The following is a 26,055-nucleotide window of genomic DNA, read 5'->3' as shown; positions in this document are numbered from 1 at the left end:
GACCCACACATGTCAACCCCATGTCCAGGAGTCAGGGACCCACGCATGTCAACCCCATGTCCAGGACACAGGGACCCACACGTGTCAACCCCATGTCCAGGAGTCAGAGACCCACACACGTCAGCCATCTTGCCCAGGGAAGAGGCCAAACCCAGACCACAGGAGCTTCTCCTCCTTCCCTGCTGGACTTCTGTGCCTGGATTTTAGGACTTCCCTTAAAACCCAAACACTCAGACCAGACGAGTTCTGAGTTGTGAATCATCACATACAGCATGCTGTTCCCCCTGTACACTTTAGTAATATATTTGTGTGAAAAAACTAGACAGTGTTTAATCATGCAAACTAGGAGGACCAAATACTTACCCTCAGTTACTGTGAAATTGCTGAGAAAAGTCGCGATGGGAAACCCTGACAACCAGGTCTCTGCAAGGCTTTTGGCAAACCTAAGACAGCAGAAAATTAAAAATTAAATAGCCAAGATAAAAACACAAGAAGCAGGATGGGAGTCAGCAGTGCTGCCTTCGTTCCAGGAGGCGAGCTGGACGCGAGACCACAGGTCCACACAGCCCTTGCCCATACTGTCGGTGTGTGAACCCCCCGTCATAGCAGCACTCCAAAACCGCCTCCTCGGAGTCCCTGCCACGCACAATGACCCAGAGCAGCAGGGATGTATCATAAACAACCTCTCACAAATATGAAAGGACAGAAAGCGTAGCTCACGGGAACAGCCCGGAAATCAGCATAGCAAGAGTCAGACGACACCCCTCTGTCTGCGAACGAGCCATCTGCGGAAAACAAAGCCCCTGGACTCCCCCTCCAGCACCCATGTGTCTGGAGCACTAAGATTCAAAAAATATCTAATTGGAAAAAACGTGACTGTTCGTTGATCCACATTTAATGCCATCTGCAATCTTGGGTCACCTTTTGATCTAATATCTTGATCACCAACAATGTTGGCCTATAGTGAATGTCGTTCTCACATTTAGCATTGAAAAGCCTAGTCGTAGAAAATTCGGATGTTACTTAGGAAGTCATATACCTAATCTGCACACATACGCACACGTATACTAACAGCATGTGGCACAGATGAGTGTCTGAGAGCCATAATTCAAAAATGCTCCCGGCAAAGGCAGGAGCCCTACAGTGCATACCTGTGGGCGCGCTGCTGAGCAGGCCCCAGCTCGGGCTGGCACATGCAGTCCTGGGCGGTGGCATTTTCCAGGTTGCTCTTCAGGCTTCCCAAGGCTCTAGAAAGATTTCTGATGAGACTTTCACAAGTCAGTTGAGTGGGTGAGGACCATATCTCTTCAATTTCCTGCAAAACACAACAATGATGCAATGATAGGTTAGAACAGAGACTTCCTCATGTGAGCTGAAGCCCGGGTTCCAGATAAGCATGTGCCCTCACCAGTATTACCTGCACTGCCACTTTTGCATTTTCTGTGTTCTCAGGACACAGCAAACCATCACATACATTTCAGAGTAACTGAGCGAACTCCTGACTGAGAAATCAGAGTCCAGAGTCTACTGCTGGTTCTGCCATTAACCAGCTTGGTGAAAAGTCACGTCCTTGGGTTTGTGGCAGGGGGTGAGCCGTGCCCTGCTAAGGGACCCGGCACCTGCCTCCCTGGAGCTCAGCCCCTAGGAAGTTGTGTAACTCAACAGCCAAAAAAGAAAAAGGCAAGGACCCGAGTAGACATTTCTCCAAAGATGACCCAAAAGTGACCAACCGGTCCATGAAAAGGCACGCGGCATCACTAATCATCAGGGAACTACTAATCAAAACCACCAGGAGCTATCATCCCACACCTGTTAGGATGGACATTACAAAACACCGACATAACAAGTGGTGCCGGGGACACGGAGAAAAAGGAACCGCTATGCACGGGCCAGCATCGTGGATGACAGTGTGGCGGCTCCACAAAAAATTAAAACTAGAGCTGCTGAACAATCCAGAATCTCACTGCTGGGTTCTATCCAGAGGCAACAAAATCCGGTCTCCGAGAGATGCCTGCTCTGCCATGCTGATTCCAACACTATTCACAGGTAACATGGAAACAAGTGATCACGGATAGACGAGTGGATGAAGAAATGTGGCTGTGTGCCTTGGAATATTAGTCAGCCATAAAGAAGTAGGAAATGGTGCCACTGTGACAACACGGATGCACCCAGGAGACCTAAGAAACAAGCGCTGCAGGGTGGTCTCACCTGAAGTCGATGTCATTGAAGCAGAGACTGGAGAGTGGCTACCAGGGGTGGGGGTGGGGGTGGCAAGCGGGGAGATCAGGCCCCAGGCATAAGGCGCAGCTGTGCAGGGTGAGGAGACCGGGCTGCGTCTAACACACTGAGGAGGGCCACAGTCCCTGATGGAAACCTGCCGAGAGTGGATCTTACCACACACGTGCGCACACACAGGCAACCCTGCGAGGTGACGGACATGGCTACTTTGCTGGACTGTAGTAACCATTTCACTCTGTATTTTTTATCAAAGCATCATTTTTTACATCTAAAATTTAAACAAAAAAGATGAAAATGAAAATAAGAAAATTGAGGATTTTCAAAAAATCACAGCCACAAAACCAGACCCTAAAAAAAGACACACATGGCTATGAGCAATGTGGGTGAAACCTGGATCTGTGCAGCCTGGGGGTTCCTGCCTGCCAGCAGAGGGGCCCCCAGGACCCTGAGCAATGAGGAGACCCGGGTCTCAGCCCCGATTCGCAGGCCCCTCCAACGGCATCTGGACACCTTATCAGCATCCTCTTAGAAGCACTGACCAGTTTGGCCAAAGATCCCACAGTTTTGAAAAAAAAAATCTTTAGAATAATACTTGAAAGTTGTGCATTAGAACACTTTATCATATATAAAATGAAGTGAAAATATAGGTGATTTAAAAATGTAAAACATCTGAAAAGCAGCATACCTGAACCAGGATACTCCAAAAACGGAATTAAAAGATATGTTTATTTTGGTGCAAAATATTTTTAAAAGCCACATGCGGCTTTTTCTTTTTATTTTATTTATTTGACAGGTAGAGTTACAGACAATGAGAGGGAGAGACACAGAAAAAGGTCTTCCTTCTGTCGGTTCACCCCCCAAATGGCTGCCACGGCCTGCGCGTTGTGCCGATCCGAAGCCAGGAGCCAGCTGCCCTTTCCTGGTCTCCCATGGGGTGCAGGGCCCAAGCACTTGGGCCATCCTCCACTGCCTTCCCGGGCCACAGCAGAGAGCTGGACTGGAAGAGGAGCAACCAGGACTAGAACCCAGGGCCCATATGGGATTCCGGCGCCACAGGTGGAGGATTAACCAAGTGAGCCCCGGTGGCGGCCCTGTCGCGGCTTTTTCGTAACACGCATTTTCTGTGACGGGATTTCCCATGTGTTCCTGGACACAGCCCTGCTGCCACATAGGAGGCATTTCATTCACCCACGTGCACCTGCTTCCTCTCGTTCACTGTACAGCCCGAGCTTTCCTGACGCTGGACGTGCGGTCCCAAGTTGTGCAGACCATGGGGAGGTATCACAGGTGGGCTGACACTTAGATAACACTTCTGCCTACACAGAGCTCTAAACATTTCTCAAAACCATCGTCAGTTTCTCTTGCAAAGAAAAAAATCAGTTGTTTAGTAGGTGACCAGAGGGAGCTAACAAGTGCTGAATGCCACCCGGGCCCCAGGCACAGCTGAGGGGTGGGATGGAGGGCAGAGACTTCCCAGGAGCTGAAGTGTGTTGACAACAACGTGACAGGGACGCCCAAAGTCACCCACCTCCATCTCCAAGCCTTTGAAATCTCACTGTGGATGGGGTCAGGACAGCCAGCCGGTCACAGGCAATGTCAAGAAAAATGAGGATAGCAGAGGCAGGCAGTGTGGGGGTCACACGAAGGCTCACAGCCCTCTCCAGCGTTGTCAGGTCAGCGTGCTGCAGCCACAGAGCAGCAGGTGGCCTCCCCAGGGCTGGCATGACAGAAGGGGCAAAGGACAGGATGGGAGACACTCAAGAAGCAGATGGCCACAGGACAGCAGGGCCTTGCACCTGTCCCCCTGGGACCTGCGAGACTTCCGGGGGAGACTAGAACACAGCGGGAGGCCCTCCACAGGAACCACAGCTGATGCCTGCTCCAGCTGCACGCTGAGGACAGAGCTGTGTGGAGGAGCAGCAGAGCGCTGGGACAGGGTCACCACCATCCCCCTGAGGGGGCAGGGGAAGGCTTAGTCCACAGAGGTGGCTGTAAGGGGGCCATGGCCATTTCTAGAAACTTTTGGAAGGTAGAACAGAGTTTGCTCTCAGAATAAACAAGAACGGGTCATCAAGGGTGCCAAGAGCACTGCCCAGAGCACCCAAGAGAAAGAACCCCAGGGAGGGCGGTGTGGGTGGGGGTCCAGAGCCCCGTCCCAGGGACATGGCAGTGGCGATGGCTGTCAAGGAGACAGCTGAATGCACTACCCAAGTTCAGGGGTGCCTTGCTGCAGATGGAAGTCTGGACGCGGTCGGAAGGTATTGGAACTCTAGGTTGTGGGTGACTCTAGTAAGACTGCCCAGTGTGTAGGCATTGAAGAGACGAGACCTGCTGTGAGCCTGGGACCATCCCGCCCATGGGGGCAGCAGGAAGGCACAGAGGCATCGGCCAAGGTGCTGGGAGTGAGAAGCACGGGGCGCAGCAGTCACCAGGCGGAGGTCCTCACCACAGTGCCATCTGTGGCCCGCAGGGTCTGGAAGAGGTGGGCAGCCCAGGCCAGTGTCGTTTCCACACTGTGGTGGCCTCAAGGCTACACTGACCTCCTTCCTTCTACTTCCTTCCCTTACGCCTGCTCCACCCTGGACACCTGCGTGCCTCCAGCTCCTCCTCCCTCGCTGCCCCCAAAGACAGGGGCAGGGCCCCACTCGTCGTCTGGATGCAATGCCAGGTGAGCAGGAAGGCGGCAGGGAGCACAGGCAGGCAGCATCTGTAGGCGGAGCAGCGCCCCAAGGCCGCGACCCCTGTCCACTGCCAATCCTGGCCAAGAGCAGCTTTGGCTGCACACCCTCTGCTGCTGCGTACCACACGGGACTCTGCACACAGTCCCCACTTCTGTCACCTCAACACTCACAGGCCCACGCTCCCCTTCCTCCCAGGGTCCCTCTACACAGAGACGACCAGGTCAGAGCAGTGGGAACGCATCCGCGTCCCACAGAGGCTGGCTCACTCCCGGGACTGTCAGCTGCACAGCCCTTCTCCCAGGGCTCTGCCGGAGAGAATCCGTCTTGGAAAGGACACTCTAGTTCTTAGCTTGTAATTACATGCAAATTAAATTAAATGCAGTGCTTTTAGAAGATTCCTGCTACAGATGTTATCCGTAACTTCCACGAATCACCATTTTGCACGTGCAGGACTGTGAGGAGAGCACTCCTTCCCCAACCTGAGTGCTGAGGCCCAGCTTCCTCCCCGGGGTCTCACCAGTCCCTTAGGCTCTACGTTTAGGGTAGGACGGGTCCACCACGGGAAAGGCTGCCCTTGCAGGCTCTCCTCCTCTGGCTGGAACAGGCCTCACCCGTCCAGGGACTGGTCAGCTAAGTGGGCACAGGTTGCAGATGTGGCAGGGTAGGAAGCCCCCAGCTCAACCTGCAGTTGTAGCCGCAGTCTCCCCTACACGTGTTGGGACTCCCCGGGCACTGGCTGCCACTTTTTTGAAGTCTAATTGCTGATCCCCATTCGGCTCCTTATTGCTTCTTCTCATCTTTCACGCAGAGAGGGGAAGCGGGCAAGGGTTGGCAGCCCGGAACCTCCGCAGCGTGGATTCAGTCAGCAGGCTCTCACTGGCAGTGGGAAGTCTGTGTTGGTACCAAGAGCGGCATGCGTCAGAATGTTTAGGAGCTGAAAAACTAAAACTAGCCCTGTTCCTTGTCTACCTCTGCCAGACGCAGGAAGAGTTGAGTAGTTTAAGATTTCCGTGCACCTCAAGTCCATGAGCCACAGCCCATCCCAAAAGCACGCCATCCCGACATCAGCAAGATTCTGCTTTGGTCACCAAGGACAGGAGCGTCCTCCCTTTATCAAAACTGAACAGCCAGAATTGTTGACAATCACATACCAGTTTGAACCATGAACACGTCTTTGATTCAGTTCTCAAACCTCACTTCGCATTCAAAGAGGGAGACTACCAAGCTGGTCCCCATGGAGCTGTCACCTCCTGGTGCTTGCCAGAGGATCCGGGTGTTGGAGCCAGCAATGGGGCAGAGAGTGTTTAAAAAACACGCTCTCCAGAGTGAAAACTAAGTGATCTGATTGTGGCACCTGCCACGTGGCCTCACTCGGGCTGCCACGATGACGTCACTGAATGGCAAACTGGAAAGAACTGCACATTAGCACACAGCTGTACATCATCTCCATCCCAGATACAACAGGTGCAAACAGTCCCAGGAGGACAGATCGCAGGAAACATGCAAAACGGAAAATCAGACTCTCGAATGTTTACTCCTCTTAGCTTTAACATAATGTTCTTAAATCACATGTTTACAGAACTTGGTTTCCAGCAATGCGGGGCTTTAGCAAGCAGCTCTCCCGACTCAGGGAGGGACCAGGAGCGGGAGCAGTGCGCAGGTGCTGCAGGCCTAGCTCGTCCCCAGTGTGCACTCCGCAGTGCTCTGGTGGTGAGAGGCAGGCTGTGAGCCGGCAGCAACTGAGCTGCTTGTGAGGGCCAGAGGCCAAGAGCGTGAAACTGAAATAGAAGATGACAAACCTGATAGTGGTCCTGCCCCAGGGCGAACCCTTGTACAGCAGACAAAAGGAGGCGCCTTGTCCCGCCGTGCTTGCAGCTCAGAGCAGCGCACAGAGCGTCCCGTGTCAGGGAAGGGTTTTCTGCCAGAGGAAAACAGAGAAGTAACTCAAACAGCCCTCTCCCCACCTCACACGATCATTTCTTTTTCTACATCCCGATTTATTTATTTGAAAGGCAGAGAGAGAAACAGATGTCCCATCTTCTGACTCACTTCCAGGTGCCCACAACCTACAGGGCTGGGCCAGGTCAGGCCAAAGCCAGGAGGTCGGAACCCAGCCTGGCTCTCCCATGTCGGTGCAGGGACCAAAGCACTAGTCACCACCTGCTGCCTCCCAGGATGCATGTTTTTTTTTTTTTTAAATATTTTATTTGATGAGTTATGGACAGTGAGAGAGAGAGAAAGGTCTTCCTTCTGTTGGTTCACACCCCAAATGGCTGTGACGGCCAGAGCTGCGCCAATCCGAAGTCAGGTGCTTCTTCCTGGTCTCCCATGCGGGTGCAGGGCCCAAGCACTTGGGCCATCCTCCACTGCCCTTCCGGGCCACAGCAAAGAGCTGGACTGGAAGAGGAGCAGCAGGGACTAGAACCCAGTGCCCATATGGGATGCTGGCTCCACAGGTGGAGGATTAACCAAGTGAGCCACCGCGCTGCCCCCCAGGATTCACATTAGCAGGAAGCCAGACTCAGAATCAGCTGGAACTGAAACCCAGGCATACCCAACCCACAGTCATTTCCTTAGGGACTCTTAGGGACACAAATTCCTAGAGATTTCTTAAATCATCAGGATGAACATCCGTACAATGAGGCAAACAGATTTGAGTTCTAAAGGCACAGCCCTGCCACTCTAGGGCAGGGGACAGATGGATAAGGAAAGTGAGACACAGTTTAGCCGCGAGATGTGCTGGCCTTTACCTCACGTCAAATGTAAAAAGCAAGAATTAATTTTCCCGATTCCAAGTGTGCCACATTAACTTAATAGTTTCAGTACATAATGCAAAATAAACCCAAATGCAGGTCTAACGAGCACTTCATTCAACAGCTGTTGCACTGGCTGACCGTGAAATGCCAGAATGTGTCTTCAGACCCGGCTGAGCTCAGTATGCCAGAGAGAAGCGGCCAGAGAGAAGCGGCTTTGAATTTCACTCCAGGTGGCTTCTGTATCCTGATATCATTTATTGATCGCCCTAACATGCTTGGATACACAGAGCTGTGTGGTTAACAATATCACCAACGTTCATACATGTTCAACATAAAAACAGGTTTTCCTTAAAAAATCAAAAACCGCTGCACGACAGTTAGGGTTCCTTCTGCTGCTTTCTCCCTCCACTCTTATTTCATGTTTCTTAGCCCAAAAGATTAATCAATTCTTAGGCTCAAAGAAGTGTTTGTAGGGGCCAGTGTTGTGGTGTAGTGCGTAAAGTTGCCACCTGCAGTGCCAGCATCCCGTATGGGCACCTGGTTCAACTTCCAGCTGCTTCACTTCCAATCCAGCTCCCTGATCACGTGCCTGGGAGAGCAGTGGAAGATGGCCCAAGTGCTTGGGCCCTGCATCCACGCGGCTACTGGCGTTGCAGCCATTTGGGGAGTGAACCAGCAGATGGAAGCTCTCCCTCCCCCTCTCCCTCCCTCCCTCCTCTTCTTCCTTCTCTCTGTAACTTTGTCTTTCAAATGAATAAATCTTAAAGAAACCTTTGTATTACAAAAAGAGGTGAGTGAACAGAGCAGAACTCAGGACTAGACTGTCTTCAACTGTTGATTTTCACTTGTAAACCTGTTCTGTTAGCCAACAGGCACCTTCCCAGTGCCAGCAGGGAGCACTGGAACCAGGGAACCCGAGAGGCCTTAGCCGGCCTCTCAACTGCACTTGGGAACAGGGGGCACCCCACTGAGTCTGAGGCTCAAAAGAAGTTGGAAGCTGGCCCCGCGTCACTGGGCCAAGAGTCCAAGGATGGTCACCTACCACCCCAACAGAAACCCAGAGCAGTATCCTCTACCAATAGTAGATTGCGAAAGCAGGAGGGTGAGTACCTGGTGCCAGATGAACTGTGGGGGAGAGCACAGGGCCACCCGAGAACCAGGCCAAAGCCAGTCGGCCACCTCGCGCTCTCCTGTCTTCCTAGGTCTGAATGGACTCCTCCCATCCTCCTCCCCGGCCCTTCCCATCTGTGCTCAGAGCCATCTCTCCAGCACCTGCTGCCATCAGCCAACGTGGTACCCAACAGCCCGGAAGGGCCATGTGCAGCCACGGCCTGGGCACTGGGCTGCAGGAAGCCAGCAACGTGAGCACAGGTGTGGGATGCCGAGACCCAGAGTCCTCCAATATATCTGAGAGCCCTAAACAGCCCAGTTACCCTACAGACTGCAGGCTTATGTATCCGAGAGCCCTAAATAATCCAGTCACCCTACAGACTACAGGCTTATGTATCCGAGAGCCCTAAACAGCCCAGCTACCCTACAGACTGCAGGCTTACGTATCCGAGAGCCCTAAATAATCCAGTCACCCTACAGACTACAGGCTTATGTATCCGAGAGCCCTAAACAGCCCAGCTACCCTACAGACTGCAGGCTTATGTATCCGAGAGCCCTAAATAATCCAGTCACCCTACAGACTACAGGCTTATGTATCCGAGAGCCCTAAACAGCCCAGCTACCCTACAGACTGCAGGCTTACGTATCCGAGAGCCCTAAATAATCCAGTCACCCGACAAGGCCAGCCGTGGTGCTCTGCTTTGTCGGTAGCATTACAAGGAGACTGCACTGAAGGGTGCTCGAATTGACCTGGCAGGTGTTAGGTAGGAAGTCGGGAATGAGCTTCTGTGTGTGACAAAGGCCTAAGCACTGACAGCCAGGTCCAGCATCCGCAGCTCAGAGTCATCCGATAACCTTCCTGGTGCAGCCCAGTATCTGCACTTCGAACGTCCTGCTCAGATCCTGATGACCTTCCAGGGGGTCCTGCTCCATCTACCTGATAGCCATCCTTCCTCCAAGGCGGGGCAACGCCAACCAGGCTTCCCCTGTCTGATAACTTCGATGGGGAAAAAACTCAAAGGAATTTTTCGTATTTATATCCAACAAGTCCTTTGTTTGGAAGGAGAAATAGAGGGGGAGGGAAGACAAGACCCACCCCCTTAGAAGCCCCAGCCTACATGTGCACTGTGCACTCTCTCTCAGGTCCTGTCTGGAGAGGAGCCCATGCATTCTTACCGATGTCCCTACCCTAATAAACCTTGCTATTTGCTTTCCACTTACTCTGTCTCACACCTGAATTCTTTCTTGCGCAGACAAGGACCCTGCTGCTCCGCTAGCAGTGCGATTTCCACAGTGGGGTTAACTCGCTTCTAACACACTCACTCACTGCTGCTGGATGCCGCGCTAAGTGACCTGATCGTGTGCTCAGAGAAGGCGCGGACCACAGCGGGAAAGGAACCAGAATGGAACTGCAAGGGACGAGCGCCATGGCTGCAGGGTACCAAGGTGGCCACACAGACCCCTCGGCACCCACTGGGAGAATCCATCTCTGCGCGGGGTGCGGAAACACACAGAAGACCATGACATGGGAGCCGAATTCTGAAAACCAGGCTCCAACAAGGGGAGCTAGAAAAGAACAGTAGGAGCTGCCTCAAGCTCCTCGCCGGTACGGGAGACGAGGACGTCGTTCTGAAGGAGAGGTCTTGGACCCGGGAAACTGCGGGGGTGCAGGTGCGAGGCACAGGGCCAGGAAGGCAGCACGGGAAGAAGGGGCCATCTAGTTAGGCTGCCGTGCAGTCCCAGTGGTAGCAAGGAGGCGGCAGGGGGTGAGAACCGCAGGGCAGGGTCACCAGGCCGAGAAGTTGAGCTGGGTTCTAAGACACCCAGCAGCATCTGCTGTGACAGCCACGCCCTCAAACCCAGCCCCGCGCAGCCACCGAGCGCTCCCCGAAGCGCCTCACCTGCCAGGATGAGCAGCGCCCGCAGAGCCACCAGGCTCACTTTCTGCAGCATCTCGAGGGCTTCCGAGGGCTCCACGGGCTGCCAGAAAACTTGACACACTTCACCAGCGCTTATGGAAAAAGACAAGGGCGTGAAAGGGTAGAAATCAGCATCCCGTGTGCATCTGTGCTGCACAGAAGGCAAAGTCACAGCACACACGTGAGCCACCTGCCTGCTCAGCCACAGTCGCCCTACGGGGCACGAAGTACCGCGGACACCTCACTCTGCACCTCCGCGCTACAGCTCCTGAGATCAAAGCACCGATTCTGTAGCCAATAAACCCCGATATCCGCTTTGTCTTCTTCCACACTCCGGAAATGCAGAGGTAAATCATGAACAGCTGTCACACCTGATGGTAGGTAGAGCTAGGGTGGAAAGTCCCCCTGGAAAAGTTGAAACATCGGGATGAAAATGGAGACTGGGGGAGAACAGGGCTTCCAGGACAACCGCCTCCAGTTCTAAAGCAAATTCCGGGCCTCACACAGAAGTCAACAACACAGTGATGTGAGCTCGGAGGCAGGGGCCCCGAAGGCCAGCCTCCAAATTTCAGGGTGCTGATCATCCTCTGTGCCAGGGGATACCTGTTTCACTAATTAAGGACACCCTCCCAGCCAACTTTAAAAAAATTCATTGGACCCAAGGGACAGCTCTGTAGCAAAGAAACCAACAGAAAATGGGTTAGCTTGTCTAGGCTTGAATGAGCAAGGGTTTGGATGGCACCTCCATTTCCCATGGGAACTGGAGAAAGACAGAGATGGGGTGGGGGCCCACAGGCCTCTAAACAAACTCAGTGCACACAACAAGGCTACTCAGGGCAGGGGCAGCGCCTCTGGGACTCTGCACACTGAGGTACACTTCCAGAGCATGACGACTACTGTGACTGGAGGTTAACTCACTTAACATTGTGGGACGGCAGCCCTGTAGGTGGGCCAACCCTGGAGAGGCGAGGGAACCTCAAGAAGACAAACCAAGAGCACCCTGGACTCTACACTTGGAAGCATAATTTTCTGTGTGAAGTGAGCGACTTCATACTTTTAAAAAAAAAAGATTTGAAAGCCAGAGTTACACAGAGAGAGGTCTTCCATCCACTGGTTCACTCTCCAATTGGACACAGTGGCCCAAGCTGTGCTGATCCGAAGCCAAGAGCCTCTTCTGGATCTCCCATGTGAATGCAGGGGCCCTAGAACTTGGGCCATCTTCTACTGCTTTCCCAGGCCAGAGCAGAGAGCTGGATCAGAAGTGGAGCAGCCGGGACTCAAACCGGAGCCCACATGGAGTGCCTGCACTGCAGGCGGCGGCTTCACCCGCTATGCCACAGTGCTGGCCCCGTGACTTCATACTCTTTCCCCTGTGTCAGACGGTAGGACCCTGGACTGCCAGAACACATGGGGAGGAAAGTGCTCGTGTGCCTACTCTAGGGACACGTGACCAGGTTTTCACTTTTCCAAGTAAGGTAATAAACTTCTGAAAAATGTTTGAATGGATTCAGATCACATCTGAGTGCCCAATAATGGGCACAATAGTGAAAAGACTGCAGTGGACTCACTCGGAGCCGAGGTCAACTTCAGAAGCACTAACGAAGTCGGGAAGCAAGCGGTGCTAACCGTCTGCTCAAGTCCGTCTACAGTTGCTGCAGTAGGGAAAAAAGGAACGCGGCGTCTGATGACCTGTGACCGTCAGGTGTGGGGAGCAACCCGGACTGGACTAAGTTACTGGAATTAAGACTTATTCTATGCATCTGCTCTCCCACAATATGGCGCTGGGAGAGGAGAAAACAGCTTCTACGCAGCTGCCTCTTGCCAACTTGAGTGATGACCTCCAGGAGCTGATCCTGCTCCTGATTGGAGGAGAGCAGCGTACTCGGCGTGTGGGCAGCTGAGTTGGGATTGGTGGAAGAGGACTATAAAGGAGGAGAGAGACAACATGCACCAGGAACATCTATCTGAAGGAACACCTGTGCAGCCCCCGAGAGAGCCGGCCGGCGGTGTGCCGCTCCCCCGCAGAAGTGGGGAATGTGGCAGGGGGAACCGCCCTTCCACGGAGGTGGAAGGGTCGGTAGCCAACCCGGGAAGAACCAGCAGCAAACCCGGGGAGGGCCGAGCAGACAAAAGAACAGCGCAGGGTCCTGTGTCGTTCCTCCACGAAGAGGGGGAGCGACAGTCAGGGAGAGTTTTTGCCAGCATTCCATCCACACAGTCAGTCTCCCTCAGGGACTTTTCAAAACACGACAACGGCTGGAGGCCGTGAGGAAAGTCGGTTCCCTTTCCCAGATTCTCTTCAGTGGTAGGGCCGTAAGAACCATAAAACCTTCCTGGAACAAGTCCCTACGGAACCTTCCCACCATGAGCTGTCTGGGAGACGCCGTGTCCTGGAGGGCATAGCTCTGACGGACACACTCAGGATGGCTTTTCCAAGTTGGCGAGTTACACTCTGGACCAGAGATGTGCTGAGAAGCAGGCCTTTGCTCAAATCACCTCCGCAATCGCTTTTAATCCTGCGATGGGCCTGTAGGCCTGCCTCTGTGGTTTTCAGGAGACTATCCGCGTGCTTAGCAAACGCGGACAAGATTAACATTGCAGCCATCCTGCTGTGAGCTCTTCCAGAGGGCGTGCCGGTGGGGGCTGCCATTTTCAAGTAAGTTTCTGCGCTGTTTTGTGATACTATTTCGTCTGAAGGATCGCTTCATGAATTCTCGTCCATTGTGCGTCTTGAGGGCAACTGTGAGTGGCGGTTGGAGAAAGGTGTAGAAGCCCATCTGGCAGGTGAGGTTATTTACAGGAACTAAATCCAGGCTTCCCTCCCGTAGGCTCACAGACTCCTAGAAAATATTGGAGTTCCACTGCTGAATGCCACCACGCGATGCTCCACATCTGCAACACTGACATTCACAGAAATAAACTCAGCAACTTCCTCTAACACACTGGAAAGCCCTTGGATTGGCCCACGTGCGTATGCTGGGTGTCAGGCCGGGAACAGCAGAGTCGTCAAGTACCGGGTCCCCCAGCCATCCCACGGGCCACGTCAAGAAAGGCAGCAGCAAACCCTCAGTCTCTGTAAATGGGAAACGCCTTTTCAAAGTAGCTTTTTCCTTCACAAGATGTTGAACGCTTTTGTTGCGAGATGGAATAAAGAGCGTCAAAGAATCCCTCAGGTCCCTGGTACTGGAGAGGAAATGTCGAAAATCACGGCTACCTTTCCTGAAACGTCCGTGGCCAGCTCAAGAAGCCTCACCGTGCAGTCCACGGGCGTGGCCAGGCCGCTCAGCTCAGCCCTGCCATTCAGCAGCGCAGACAGAGCCCAGAGGGGGTTCCAGGAGGGGTTTCCAGACACTGCTGTCTTCGCTGGCTCATGATACAACACCAAGTAACCGCCTCGTGTTGTCCGATGCCGCCCTATTTCTTAGGGGAAATGAACTCTTCATAAAGGAGAGCCAGTCTGTTAGATTAGCAAGAATCCTCTCTTGGAGTCCTGGATACAAGAAGTCCTGATGGGGAGAGTTTCAAAGGGCGCCCACAAGCACTGCTATGTCGCTGGAACTTTGTCTCGCAAGGTGAAGTGCCAACCTAAGGTCGCGATTGAGTGGGAAGGGGTCCCCCGAAGCAATCGCGAGGAAGAGCAGTGAACTCACTGCTGGGACAAAGTCCGGGTTTTTCTCAGTCTCATTTTCCCTGGGGGTTGTCTTTAGAAGGGCATGCAATGAATCTCTCATGAACTCCACTTCTCCATTACAATCAAAATAAAATTCTCAAACTCAAGTGAGCTTTGGATTGGAAAATGTAGAGCCTCCTTTAAACTTGAGGAAATGCTGAACAATCCCTGTCTTTCACCAAAGCAGGAAGTCAACCCAGCGTCTGGGTCTGCAGAATCTCTGGAAACACACTGTAAATACACACATATGTATAAACAACATGCGATTTTGTTTTATAACAGCATCTGGGGAGGACAATACTGCATGGAATAGGACAAAAAATAATTCCAAATGAAATGTAAGATTTTGTTCCCACGTTATGAGAAGAGTGGAGGAATTTCATGGACAATTCTTTGCATCTAACAACTTAAAAAGTCATACTTTTGCTCTTAGAAAAGCAAGTGTTGGTCTGCATTGAGGCACCGTGCGTTAAGCAGTGCCTGTGACACCAGAATATGGTGCTGACTTGAGTCCTGGCTGCTCTACTTCCAATCCAGTTCCCTGCGAATACACCTGGGAAGGCTGAAGAAGGTGGCCCAAGTACCTGAGCCCCTGCAACCCACATGGAAGACCCAAATGGAGTCCCAAGCTCCTGACTTCAACCTGGCCTAGCCCTGTCTGGTGTGACCATTTGGGGAGTAAACCAGCAGATGGAAGATTGATACTCTTCCCTCCCTTTCAAATGAATATTTTTAAAAATCAAAAATAGAAAAATGAAATGACTACTAAACAGTTCCTGACATAAGAGATAAATCTCATAAACTGGTAAGTATCTTCATATTTTTCTGAATTTTAAAAGTGCTAGGAAGGAGATTAAGATGGTGGAGTAGGGAGGAAGCTTGCTGCTCTAGTCTAGAAGATAGTTTAAAAAAAAAAAAAAAAAATTGGAAAGAGGCCGGCACTGCCGCACGGTGAGTTAAAGCCCTGGCCTGAAGCGCTGGCATCCCAAATGGGTGCCGGTTCAAGTCCCGGCTGCTCCTCTTCCAATCCAGCTCTCTACTGTGGCCCGGAAAAGCAGAAGATGGCCCAAGTCTTTGAGCCCCTGCACCCACGTGGGAGACCCAGAAAAAGTTCCTGGCTCCTGGCTTCGAATCGGCACAGCTCTGGCTGTTGCAGCCATCTGGGGAGTGAACTAGCACGTGGAAGCCCTCTCTCTCTCTGTCTCTCTCTGTGTGTGTGTGTGTGTGTGTGTGTGTGTGTAACTGACTTTCAAGTAAAAAAGAAATAAACCTTTAAAAAAATTAAAAAGAGTAGGAATAAGAGGGAGGAGGAAATTTGTAAAGCTGTATAGTTCTGCATATATTCCTATGGACTTACTTCTAAGGGTACAGTTTAAAAACTTGCCATGGGACCCCAAATCTCATTAGGCTGGGTAGTATAAATGGCATCTTAAGTGTTAACGTGACCATATTAAGTGTTAAAGTGATCATATGGATAGGAATAAGTGTTAAAGGGATAATATAATAAGATCAAGTATCTTGTAATGATAATAGAATTAAAAAGAGAATGTGCCAACATGGGAAGCAGTCCACAGAGCACTCATAGAATGACAAATGTTTTAAATAGCACTCTGATTCAGAATCAGCCCTTAAGGTATTCTGGTCTGGCTGAAAAGCCCATGAGAGCATTTCAGGCATGGAAAGCCAAGACATTGTGGCAAAAAAAAAAAAAAAAAAAATCCTACATGAAGGATCTCTGTGAGACACCCCCCAGTGGAAAGAAGTGGCCATCAAAGAAGGAGGTACATTTCTCTTAAGGGAGGAGAAAACTTGTACTTTGCTTATGGACCTGTCTAAATACTGACAGAGACTGAATTCAAAAGGCTTCCATAGCCTTGGCAGCTCATGTCAAGAGCCTCGGGAGATAACTGATGTCAAACATAAGAGTGTTAATTGTTAATTAACAACAGGAGTCACTGTGCACCAACTTCCCATGCAGGACCTCTGTCCTCAAAGAGTTATGAGAACTAACTGTAAAATTTGTCCTCAGGTTTTTTTTGTGCATGTGTCCAAATTGTTGAAGTTTGTACTTAGTATAGAGTTGGTCTTCTGTGTATGAAGCTAGTTTAATATGAATCTTACTGGAGATTGGGACTGGGAATGGGAGAGGGAGGAGGCATGGGGGGTGGGCAAAGGAGGGCAGGTATGGTGGGAAGCATCACCATATTCCTAAATTTGTACTTATGAAATTCCTACTCATTAAATAAAAGGTTTCTTTGGGGAGAAAAGAAAAAGTCCTAGCAGATCCCTTAGACCCTGTGATGGCTCCACGATGAGCCACAAGGCAGCGTGAACTGCAGCCCCGGCCCCCTTGCTCTGTGTTTCTGCTCGGTGCAGGGAACAAGGATTTCCCTCAGAGTGGAGCATGGACGGGATGGTGTGGCATGAATACATCTTCTCCCAGCCATTCAGTTAAACATGGATCTCGGTGCTGTGTGAAGGGGTTCTGCAGATGTGGTTAGTCCGGACTCTGCCAGCGGCTGGGTCTGAACCACTCCCTTCCCGGCACACTCCCTCCTGACCACCACCTATAGACCACAAGCCTCAAGCCCTGCCCACGGTGGTCCTGCCTGCTACGACTGCCCCTCCTGCTACTGTCCTGCTCCTCTTAGACTTGCTTTTCCAGCCTGTTCCTTGTATTGCACCCTCGTCATGGGTCTGGTTCCAAGGCTAAACTTTGACTCATCTGCACCAGGGAATAAGTCACAGCTTCCCTCCCGCCCTGTCACTGGCGAGCTCCCGAAGAGATTTTAAGAGATGCATGAACAAGGATCATGTGACACTCAATTCTAATGTTTTGGAATGAAAACATTCAAACTCTTTGTTTGTGATTAGACAGATATTTCTGCAACTCAAATTATAATCATACTATGCATGTACACCTGTAACAACTAATTTTAGTTCCCTATAAGATAGAATTTCATAGCTGGTTTCATAATCTAAAAATGTAAGAAAAATAATACACGATTAACACAAGCTAGATTCATGTTTTCTAGGCGTATGATAGTTATCAAAATTGTTCTACTTTAGACAGATTCACTTTGAAGATCAGAGGTGCTAATGACATGTCTGTCACTCCAGCAAAAGAGGAAGACCAAGACCTGTTGCGGCTGAGCGTCATGCACAAGGCAATAGCGGGCTCACCTCCTCCCCGCGATCACACCCCTGGGGGAGCCTCTCAGTGGGGGAGCACCTGTGCTCTTCCCCCGGAGACGCGCTGTGCTGCTCGGAGGGGCAGTTTCCCCTCCATTTTCTGGCGGCATCAGGTCCACGGGGAGGTTGGCGACGTTCATTTGTTGAACGCCACTTGGGTCTGGGGCTGCTGCTGGAGACCCCCAGCTAAGGTGTTGGCCGAGCTCACGAGGCGGCTTTCAAAAGGCAGCAGAACCAAGGAGTCGGCAGGCTGTCTTCACCGGGCAGGTGAGCAAGAACGGGAGCATCAAGCACGCCTTCTCCGAAGTGCTTCCTGAATAACCCACAAAAGCAGCGGCACCTTTAGTCCACAGAGCTGCGCCAGCGGTCGAACTCTCCGCTCATGAGATCAAACGACGTCTGTGCCATTCCAGGAGAAGTGGCACTTGCATCCTGTGAAGCCAGCTTCTTGTTGTAACCGAAACTCTCCAACAACACCCAGTGCCTTCAGTGCCGCCAAGTCCAGGGAGTCCAGAAGGCGGGCAAGTTGCAAAGATCGTTCTGAGGCTCCGAGTGTGTCCTTTGGATTGCTTCTTTAACTGCAGGAATCGGGTGCCCAACGCCAACGTCACGGGCTAGGTCCTTCATGACTGGTTCAAACACAAGCACAGCTCTTCAAAGTCATATTATTTCACCTTTAAGGAAACTTGATAGTGCTGCTAAGCTCCTGCCTGGAAGATTGGCTTCCAGAGCCGCCACGAGTGGAGACAGTAGACAACAAGTCCTATTGTCTAGGCTCCCATCCCCAGAAGTGGATTTTATTACTCTTTCCCAGCTAAAGGCAGTATCTTGAGCAGATGTCTGTGGGCCGTGACTCATGTTGAGGTTCTTGTCTGAACTCACTAGTTTAAGAAAGTTTTCACCTGAGGTAGCAAGTTTCGTAAAGTTGACATTTTTTAGTTTTTTTTTCATGATTTGCAAAGCAACTTGCTTTATGGGAGCACCAGACAAAGCTCAGAGAGGCCATGGTTACCTTGGTTTCCAGTAGGTGGGAAAAACGGTAACACCTTATGCCAAAACTCTCGCATGGCTTTTGCTAGAGAAATGTTAACACAGAAGACTTCAGCTACCCCCAGAAGAATGGAATTCCAGTCCATTCGTTCACGGATGGCACAGACCACGTTCCCAGATACTTCCATCCGTGAGCTCTCATTTGCACACCATGACCCGCCACCCAGGGAAGCCAGGTGGAGGTGGTCAAGCATAAGGACCACTTGGCTGTAAAAGGAAGAAGACCCGAGCCCACGGCCACGGCAGGCTTCCAACGTGGGATTCTGCCGAAATCGGGAAGTTGTACGATTCCAGCACCAAAGCACAGGAAGGCAAGGTAAAGCCTCCGACATCACTTCTGGCTTATCCGAGAGTGATTCGATCACGTCTGAGAGCGCTTTTATCACAGTAGCAGTCTTCCTCGGTGATGTGTGAAACGCTTATGCCACGAGGGGGCACGAAATCGCAGACGTCCTTGAGGGCCTCTGTGATGTTCTTGTCACAAGGCCCCGCGGGAGCCTCCCCATCGGGGGAAGGGCTAGTATGCATCTACCACTGTGTTCACCTTGTCTTCAGGGAACAGGCGCAGAAGACGCAGCAGGTGGTTGACGTTCCAGGAACGGGAGCTCCCTAAAAATTTCTCCATCAGGTCCACGAGCAAGTTGACCCCTGAATTGCCAGCACCTAACCTATTGGCATTCTGAAAGCAAGTCACAAGGTTTTCCCTGATGTGTACAAGTTGATCTATTACTAGGTCTAGGTCGGCTTTCCTGAGACTGCGTAGGAAAGCAGCAATCTTGAGAACCTGAATGTGACCTGCATCCTGTGGAATACTGGGTTCAGTGACAGGTACTAAGGAGCTGAACACATCCCTCGCCAGCTGAATGCCAAGACCCACGGCCATAGTTGCTTCACATGGAACTGCTCTTGACAAATTTTGGAGACCGAGAGACAAGTCGGGGGCAAGATACGTGGCTAAGTAATAAATGGAATTCCCTAAACTGCTCACATCCTTTTCCTGTGGACTCGTGGCAAGGGTACCAAAAGCCTTCTCATTGTTAGAAGAGGAATCACTTCCACGGAAGTTAGAGGAAGTATCTTTCATGAGTTACTGAATTTCCTGCCCAGGTGCCGTTAAATGCAGCCAGTACTTTGGAACTGGGTGGGAATTTCACCTGCCATTTCCAGGGGTCTCAGAATTAATTCAGCGAAGTGTTTCCAGTCTACTGCCAAGTTGCTGGTAACCATCCTCACTTGGTTTGTGGAATCGTTTAAAAGAGCTAACATAATCTCAAATTTGAGGACTCTTTTTCCAAGACTCTAGTAAGTATATTATTTAGAAAGTCAGTTACGTCTTTCAAATAAATATTTAAACAACTTGTATTTAACTCAGTCACTGAACAAGGAGGTTTCTTTATATTTAGCACCCGGTTTACAATTTTCAGCGTAGAGTTCATTTTGTCTTTCATGTCTCTGAAACTCCCCCAGATTCTCTGAAGGTGGCCCGGGGCGAAACTTGAATTATACTTCAGGGACAGTCGGTTGATGACCTCTACCCATGCCACGCATCCTTGCAATCTGCTGATGTTATCCTCAGAAGAAAATGTGGAGTTTAGCATGGCCAGAACGCGCAGTGTCCTCCGTGAAGTGTTCTTGTACTGTAAGCCATCTTCTAAAATAAATGCAGCAGCATTTTTTAAAATATCAGCACAAGACGATAGATCTTGGTCACATGACACATTTCTAAGGAATGACATCGTGTCTCTTAGTTCAGGGATGATATGTGCAAGTTTTGCCCCGTAATGTGTGAGGTTATTTGAAGTAGAGTAATTTCCGGGACCTACACCTGTCCCTTCTCGGATATTGCTTAACTCGGTGAAAGCTCCAAGCAGAGAATGCCAGACCTTTCTGCTCGCGTCTGTGCTGAAAGGAAACGTCCCCAGCCGGTGCCGCACAGTTCCCATGGTGACCAGAGACCTCTCCACTGGTCCAGGGAGAGCGATCTTCCTGTGACTGACACGTCACCTAATGCCACCCAGAGATCCGTGAGGCCCCCAAGTCATTCCAATCACGGGCATTGAGACTTCACCTACATTCTTAAACTTAATATGAGCCTGGCAGCATGGTGGGTGGGAAGTGGTCTCTGGCAGGTTTTGGAAATTTTCCCATCCTTTTCCAACTCCTCCAAAAGCTGAGTGAGACCAACATGAAGAGAGGTGAAGACATTTGTGTCAAGTTTATACACCTCAGATAAGCTTCCCCAGACGCCAGCCCGCGTCTGAAGCCACGCCACAGCGCAGTGAACGGCTCGGAACTCACTCAGCGCACCGCCCTCGGCAGAGAGCTCGGAGAACCTCGTCCCATGGAAGAGCGAGTGAAGATCCTTCGTGCGCTGAGGAAGTCGTGGGAGAAATGTGTTTATTTTCCCAGACAAAGCACTCACCAAACAGGGCCCCTGGCGAGCCACTGAAGAACTGACTCACGTACTGAGATAGAGGTGCGCAAACCTTCATCCACCGTGAGCGGCTGTCTGAGGCCCGTCAGCGTGGCGTGGATCCCCTCCGATTCCTGGCCCTCTGCAGACATCAAGGATTCGGCTTTCAGCTCCAGGAAGTTAAAAATTGAAAGCAGTTGCTGACAAGGTGGTACTAAGGAAATTCCCCCGAGAAGCCCTGCTGCCTCAGATAAAAGCGCAAATGCCTGGCTGATGTTTTGAAAATTAAATTGCTTTATGATATCCAAAATGCGTTTTGAGATTTGTGTAAGGAAAGTTAGCAAAGACTCTCGGCTCTGAATGCTCAGGAACTTATAAATGGGCTGAAAAATGGAGAATAAACTTGCAGAAGTAAAGCCGAATCCTTGTCCTTGGAGATACTGATTAAATGAGCCCAAATGTTATCACCATCTTGCTTCTGAGGTTCAGGAAGAGCTATAAAAGGATCAGACGTGTTCTTTATCATATAGACTTCGCCAAGAGCTTCCGAGACTTGTTCCTGCCCCAGAAATCCAGACTCAGAGAGACTACTGATCACAGCTTCACTCGGATGTACAAGATCCACGGTCATCCTGGGGAACCAGGCCAATCTGAACGGAGCCGCTGGGAAAAGTCAAAGCTTTTACTAAGAACTTTCTCATTTTCTGGGACAGAAAAATTTAGAAGTGTAGACCAGACATCCAACTTAGCTCCTTTTTCTTTTGAAGTGCCATAGAGCCATGATTCTGGCAGCCTGGAATTATGTGTTAATTCCAGGAACCTCAAAAGATGTCCTGGTTCCTCACTCACCCAGTTACTTTCAAGAGTTTGTATTCTCAGTCACCTCTTTGCCAAATTCCAAAAGCTTCCGAACATGGATGGGAGATGGTTCCATCTCTAAACTTTTTAAGCGATTCAACCACGAAGTACATGTATTTAGAACATTTAGGATATTCTCAGGGGTGGACGGGAGGCTGTGGAATCTGGGACACTCATCTGTGAGTCAACAGGATTAAATGACAATGGGGTCTCCAAAACTCCCACAAAGGACAAAAGGAAGTCCACGTGTTCATCATCAATGAAAACAACTTTTTCATCATTAAAAGGCGCTTTGTGAAGTTTAATGCCCTACAATGACAGAAGTGATCAGAAAGAAGTATTTGTTTAAATTTCCAAGATAATAATCACTTACAGCAAAACATAAATGAAACTTTTTCAAGGCAATGTATTCCCCCGAAGAAATTAAACTAATGTGAATATTTGACAGTGTTTTAGAAAAACAATCCAGAGGCCAGCACTGTGGTACAGCAGGTTAACACCCTGGCCTGAAGCGCCAGCATCCCATATGGGCCCCAGTTCGAAACCCAGCTGCTCCGCTTTCCATCCAGCTCTCTGCTATGGCCTGGGAAAGTAGTAGGAGATAGCCCAAGTCCTTGGACTCCTGCACCCGCGTAGGAGACCTGGAGGAAGCTCCTGCCATTGTGGCCAACTGGGGAGTGAACCATTGGATGGAAGACCTCTCTCTCTCTCTGCCTCTCAAATAAATCTTAAAGAAAAAAGAAAACCACAATCCACTGGTATTTTTTTTTAAGATTCATTTATTTGAAAGTCAGAGTTACACAGAGAAAGAAGGAGAGGCAGAGAGAGGACTTCCATCCACTGGTCCACTCCCCAACTGGCCACAATGGCCAGAGCTGTGTTGATCCGAAGCCAAGAGCTTCTTAGAGGTCTCCCATGCGGGTGCAGGGGCCCAAGGACCTGTGCCACCTTCTACTGCTATCCCAGGCCATAGCAGAGAGCTGGGTGAAGAGGAGCAGCCAGGACTCAAACCGGTGCCCATATGGGATGCCAGTACTGCAGGCTGTGGCTTTACCCACTATGCCACAGTGCCGGCCCCCAGTAGTATGTACTTAGCTCAAAATGTTTCCCTCCCTGGTGTGTTTCCCATAAATGCTGCTTGGGGTGCCCACAGTCCGTACTGGCGTTTCCAGGGTTCAATCCCTAGCCACACTTCCACCCCAGCTTCCTGCTAAAGTGCACCACGGAAGGCAGCAGGTGATAACTCCAGTACTGAGTCCCTACCACCCATGTCAGGTTATCCCTAGCTTTGGGGGAGAGTCCCTTAACATAACGTCTTGGGGCCAATGCTATGGCATAGTAGGTTGGGACACCACCTGCAATGCCAGCATCCCATACAGACACCCATTCAAATCCTGGCTGCTCCACTTCTGGTCCAGCTCCCTGCTAATGCACCTGGCAAGGCAGCCGAGGGTGGCCCAAGTGTTTGGGACCCTGCAGCCACATGGGAGACCTGAAAGAAGCTCCTGGCTTCAGCTTGGCCCAGCCTCAGCCATTTTGGCCACTAGGGAACTGAACCAGAGGATGGAAAATCTGTGTGTGTGTGTGTGTGTGTGTGTAAAACTGCCATTCAAAAAAATAATTTTTAAAGATAAAAATTTTAGCCGGCGCTGCAGCTCACTTGGCTAATCCTCCACCTGCAGCACCAGCACCCCAGGTTCTAGTCCCGGTCAGGGCGCCGGATTCTGTCCGTTGCTCCTCTTCCAGGCCAGCTCTCTGCTGTGGCCCGGGAGGGCAGTGGAGGATGGCCCAAGTCCTTGGGCCCTGCACCCCCATGGGAGACCTAGAGGAAGCACCTGGCTCCTAGCTTTGGATCGGCACAGCGCACCGGCTGTAGCGGCCATTTGGGGGGGTGAACCAACGGAAGGAAGACCTTTCTCTCTGTCTCTCTCTCACTGTCTAACTCTGCCTGTCAAAAAGAAAAATTTTAAAAGAATCCTAAAAAATAATTACTTCTGACAATCAAAAATAATGCATTCTGAGTTATCCCCCCGTGAATCCCTGTGCATGACTGTTTAGATGCATTTCCTGCTTATGCCAGAAGCATCTTGGGGTTCTGTTCCACATCACATCTCCAGTGTCTGGGGCAGCCCATATAGCGGGGACCCAGATACTGTGCCTGCAGAGTTTATGGAAAACTATTGGGATTCCCCACCCCACAAGGCAGTGCCAGCGCTCTTAACAGTGCTGTCCATCCTACTCTAGAAACTGCTTCATGCGAAGAATTTTATTGTCCAGGTGACTATTTAAAAATAAATGAGTTCTAGAAGAGCAAGCGAGGTGTTACGACAAGCACACTCTCGTAGGAGACCACCCTTGTGGCACTCTTACTGTGATCCCACAAGTCCACTCTCAGAGTCCTTGGGACCCCGTCTCAGAACTCAGCACTCAGACTGGACAAGTCCGCAGCACAGGCATCAGATGAGCGTCTTCGGCCAGGTGCAGTGCCCCCATCAACAGCTACTCCACCGCGCTGACTCCAGGGATGGTCTCGCCGTGGGACCAGCAGGCTCCCTTGCAGAGACATCTCACTGAATCAGCTGAATGCCAACCACAAGAAAAGCTTCAATGTTCAGACTTCAGCATTCAAAACTGAGGAGTTTGGCCCTTTACTGACTATTGGTCACTCCTCTGCTCAATCCCCGTCTAACTTCTTTAACTCTGGACTCCTGTTGGGAGTCTTGTGTAGGATGGGGATGCGATAGGCCAAATTCAGGAATGTTGTTTTCCTCTCCGATAGCCAACACCTGACATCTATCTATAGACAGATCGGTAGATAAAACAATGAACTAAATTCTCCCTAAGACAGAGAGGGGCTGCTTCGAAACAATTTCCAGAGACAATCAAAGTTCTATCAGGAATTCAATAGGAACCCGGAAGCAACCGTGCATGGGGAGAGCAGAACCCAGAGCCGCCTTCGTTTGTACGGAGACGGAGCAGGTTGGGAGTGGCCTGGGAGCCCAGTGAGGAGTGCAGGAGGCAGTACTGTTGACAGCATTCTGCGGCCTCACAGCAGACAAAGCACTGTACAGCCACAGCCTGCTTCTCCCCACAACAGCATTTAGGTGTGCATCAGTGTTGCCATTTTGTGCAAAAAGAAACTTTCTAAATTGTTCAAACTAGCAGATTCACATTGTTTTCCTGCAGCAGAAACAGGATACAACCCAGGGTTTTCATTTTGAGTTCAGCTTACTTCCCACTGACCGTACTAAATGACCAATTTGTTTTCATTCATTAAACCAACATAATTATCTAGCACCTACCATGAAAGACAATGTCAACCACTAAGGGTCCGTGAGTATAAAATTAAACACCTCCCTGGAGCACATACAGACTAGCTGTGTTGTCCTCTAGTGCTGTAAGTGCCTGGACTTCCAGGAAGTCTGGCCAGAGCAAGGGACTGATTCGCCAGAGGGCCCTGACACGGTCTTTCCTCTGCTCTCTGAACTCCAAACTCTTCGTTTCCCCACGGTGGACGAACCTGGGTCTGGAGTCACTTTACCACAGCTCCTCACGGATCGGAAGACAGACCACGCTTGCACAAGAATCGACCACTTGGTGCAGAAACTTTGGTGAGCCTCAAAGCAGAAAAACCACAATTTCCACCTTTCCACTTTGAAAATACTTCTAGACTTTACGTAAAAACTTCAAACGTGCAATTTTTAAACAAATATAAAAGCAGTGCCTTACATGAAAGAACCTCTAAAATGTAGTTGTTCATTTTTGAAACAAATACCAAAGACTTAGCACCTAGAATCCAGGAAGCTGACAACTTGTAAAAATCACTGCCCTCAGGCCAGTGCCGTAGTGTAGCAGGTAAAGCCGCTGCCGGCATCCCAAATGGGCACCAGTTCATGTCCCGGCTGCTCCACTTCTGCTCCAGCTACCTGCCAATAGCCTGAGAGAGCAGATGCCCCAAGTGTGTGCTCCCCTGCAGAGCAGGGAGACCACACAGGAGACCTGGGCAGAGCTCCCGGCTTCAACCTGGCTCAGCCCTGGTCTTGGAGTCATTTGGGGAGTGAACCAATAGATGGAAAATCTGCCTCTCCATCTCTCTACCTTTCAAATAAATATTTAAAAATAAAAATCACCCCACTACCCAGACACCTGAGCAGCGGTCCAGGCCACC

General features: G+C 50.7%; 1 protein-coding gene and 2 pseudogenes across 1 annotated transcript in view; all 3 read right to left on the bottom strand.

The window, feature by feature from the left end:
- Nucleotides 1-26,055, bottom strand: part of LOC103345127 (ATP-binding cassette sub-family A member 13) — a 347,717-nt gene that overhangs the window by 284,409 nt on the left and 37,253 nt on the right. The window contains exons 11-14 of the mRNA XM_070059456.1: nt 10,687-10,796; nt 6,719-6,837; nt 1,152-1,315; nt 364-443 (exon numbers count right to left, since the gene is read on the bottom strand). Of these exons, the coding sequence (XP_069915557.1) occupies nt 364-443; nt 1,152-1,315; nt 6,719-6,837; nt 10,687-10,796 (473 nt within the window). The remainder of the gene's footprint in view (nt 1-363; nt 444-1,151; nt 1,316-6,718; nt 6,838-10,686; nt 10,797-26,055) is intronic.
- On the bottom strand, nt 10,897-14,647 carry LOC138845881 (ATP-binding cassette sub-family A member 13-like; annotated as a pseudogene).
- On the bottom strand, nt 18,227-25,782 carry LOC138845880 (ATP-binding cassette sub-family A member 13-like; annotated as a pseudogene).

This window comes from Oryctolagus cuniculus, chromosome 16 (genome assembly GCF_964237555.1).
Source record: "Oryctolagus cuniculus chromosome 16, mOryCun1.1, whole genome shotgun sequence".
Classification (NCBI taxonomy): domain Eukaryota; kingdom Metazoa; phylum Chordata; class Mammalia; order Lagomorpha; family Leporidae; genus Oryctolagus; species Oryctolagus cuniculus.
The sequence above is the reverse complement of the archived record's forward strand: the minus strand, read 5'-3'. Positions and strand labels throughout refer to the sequence as shown.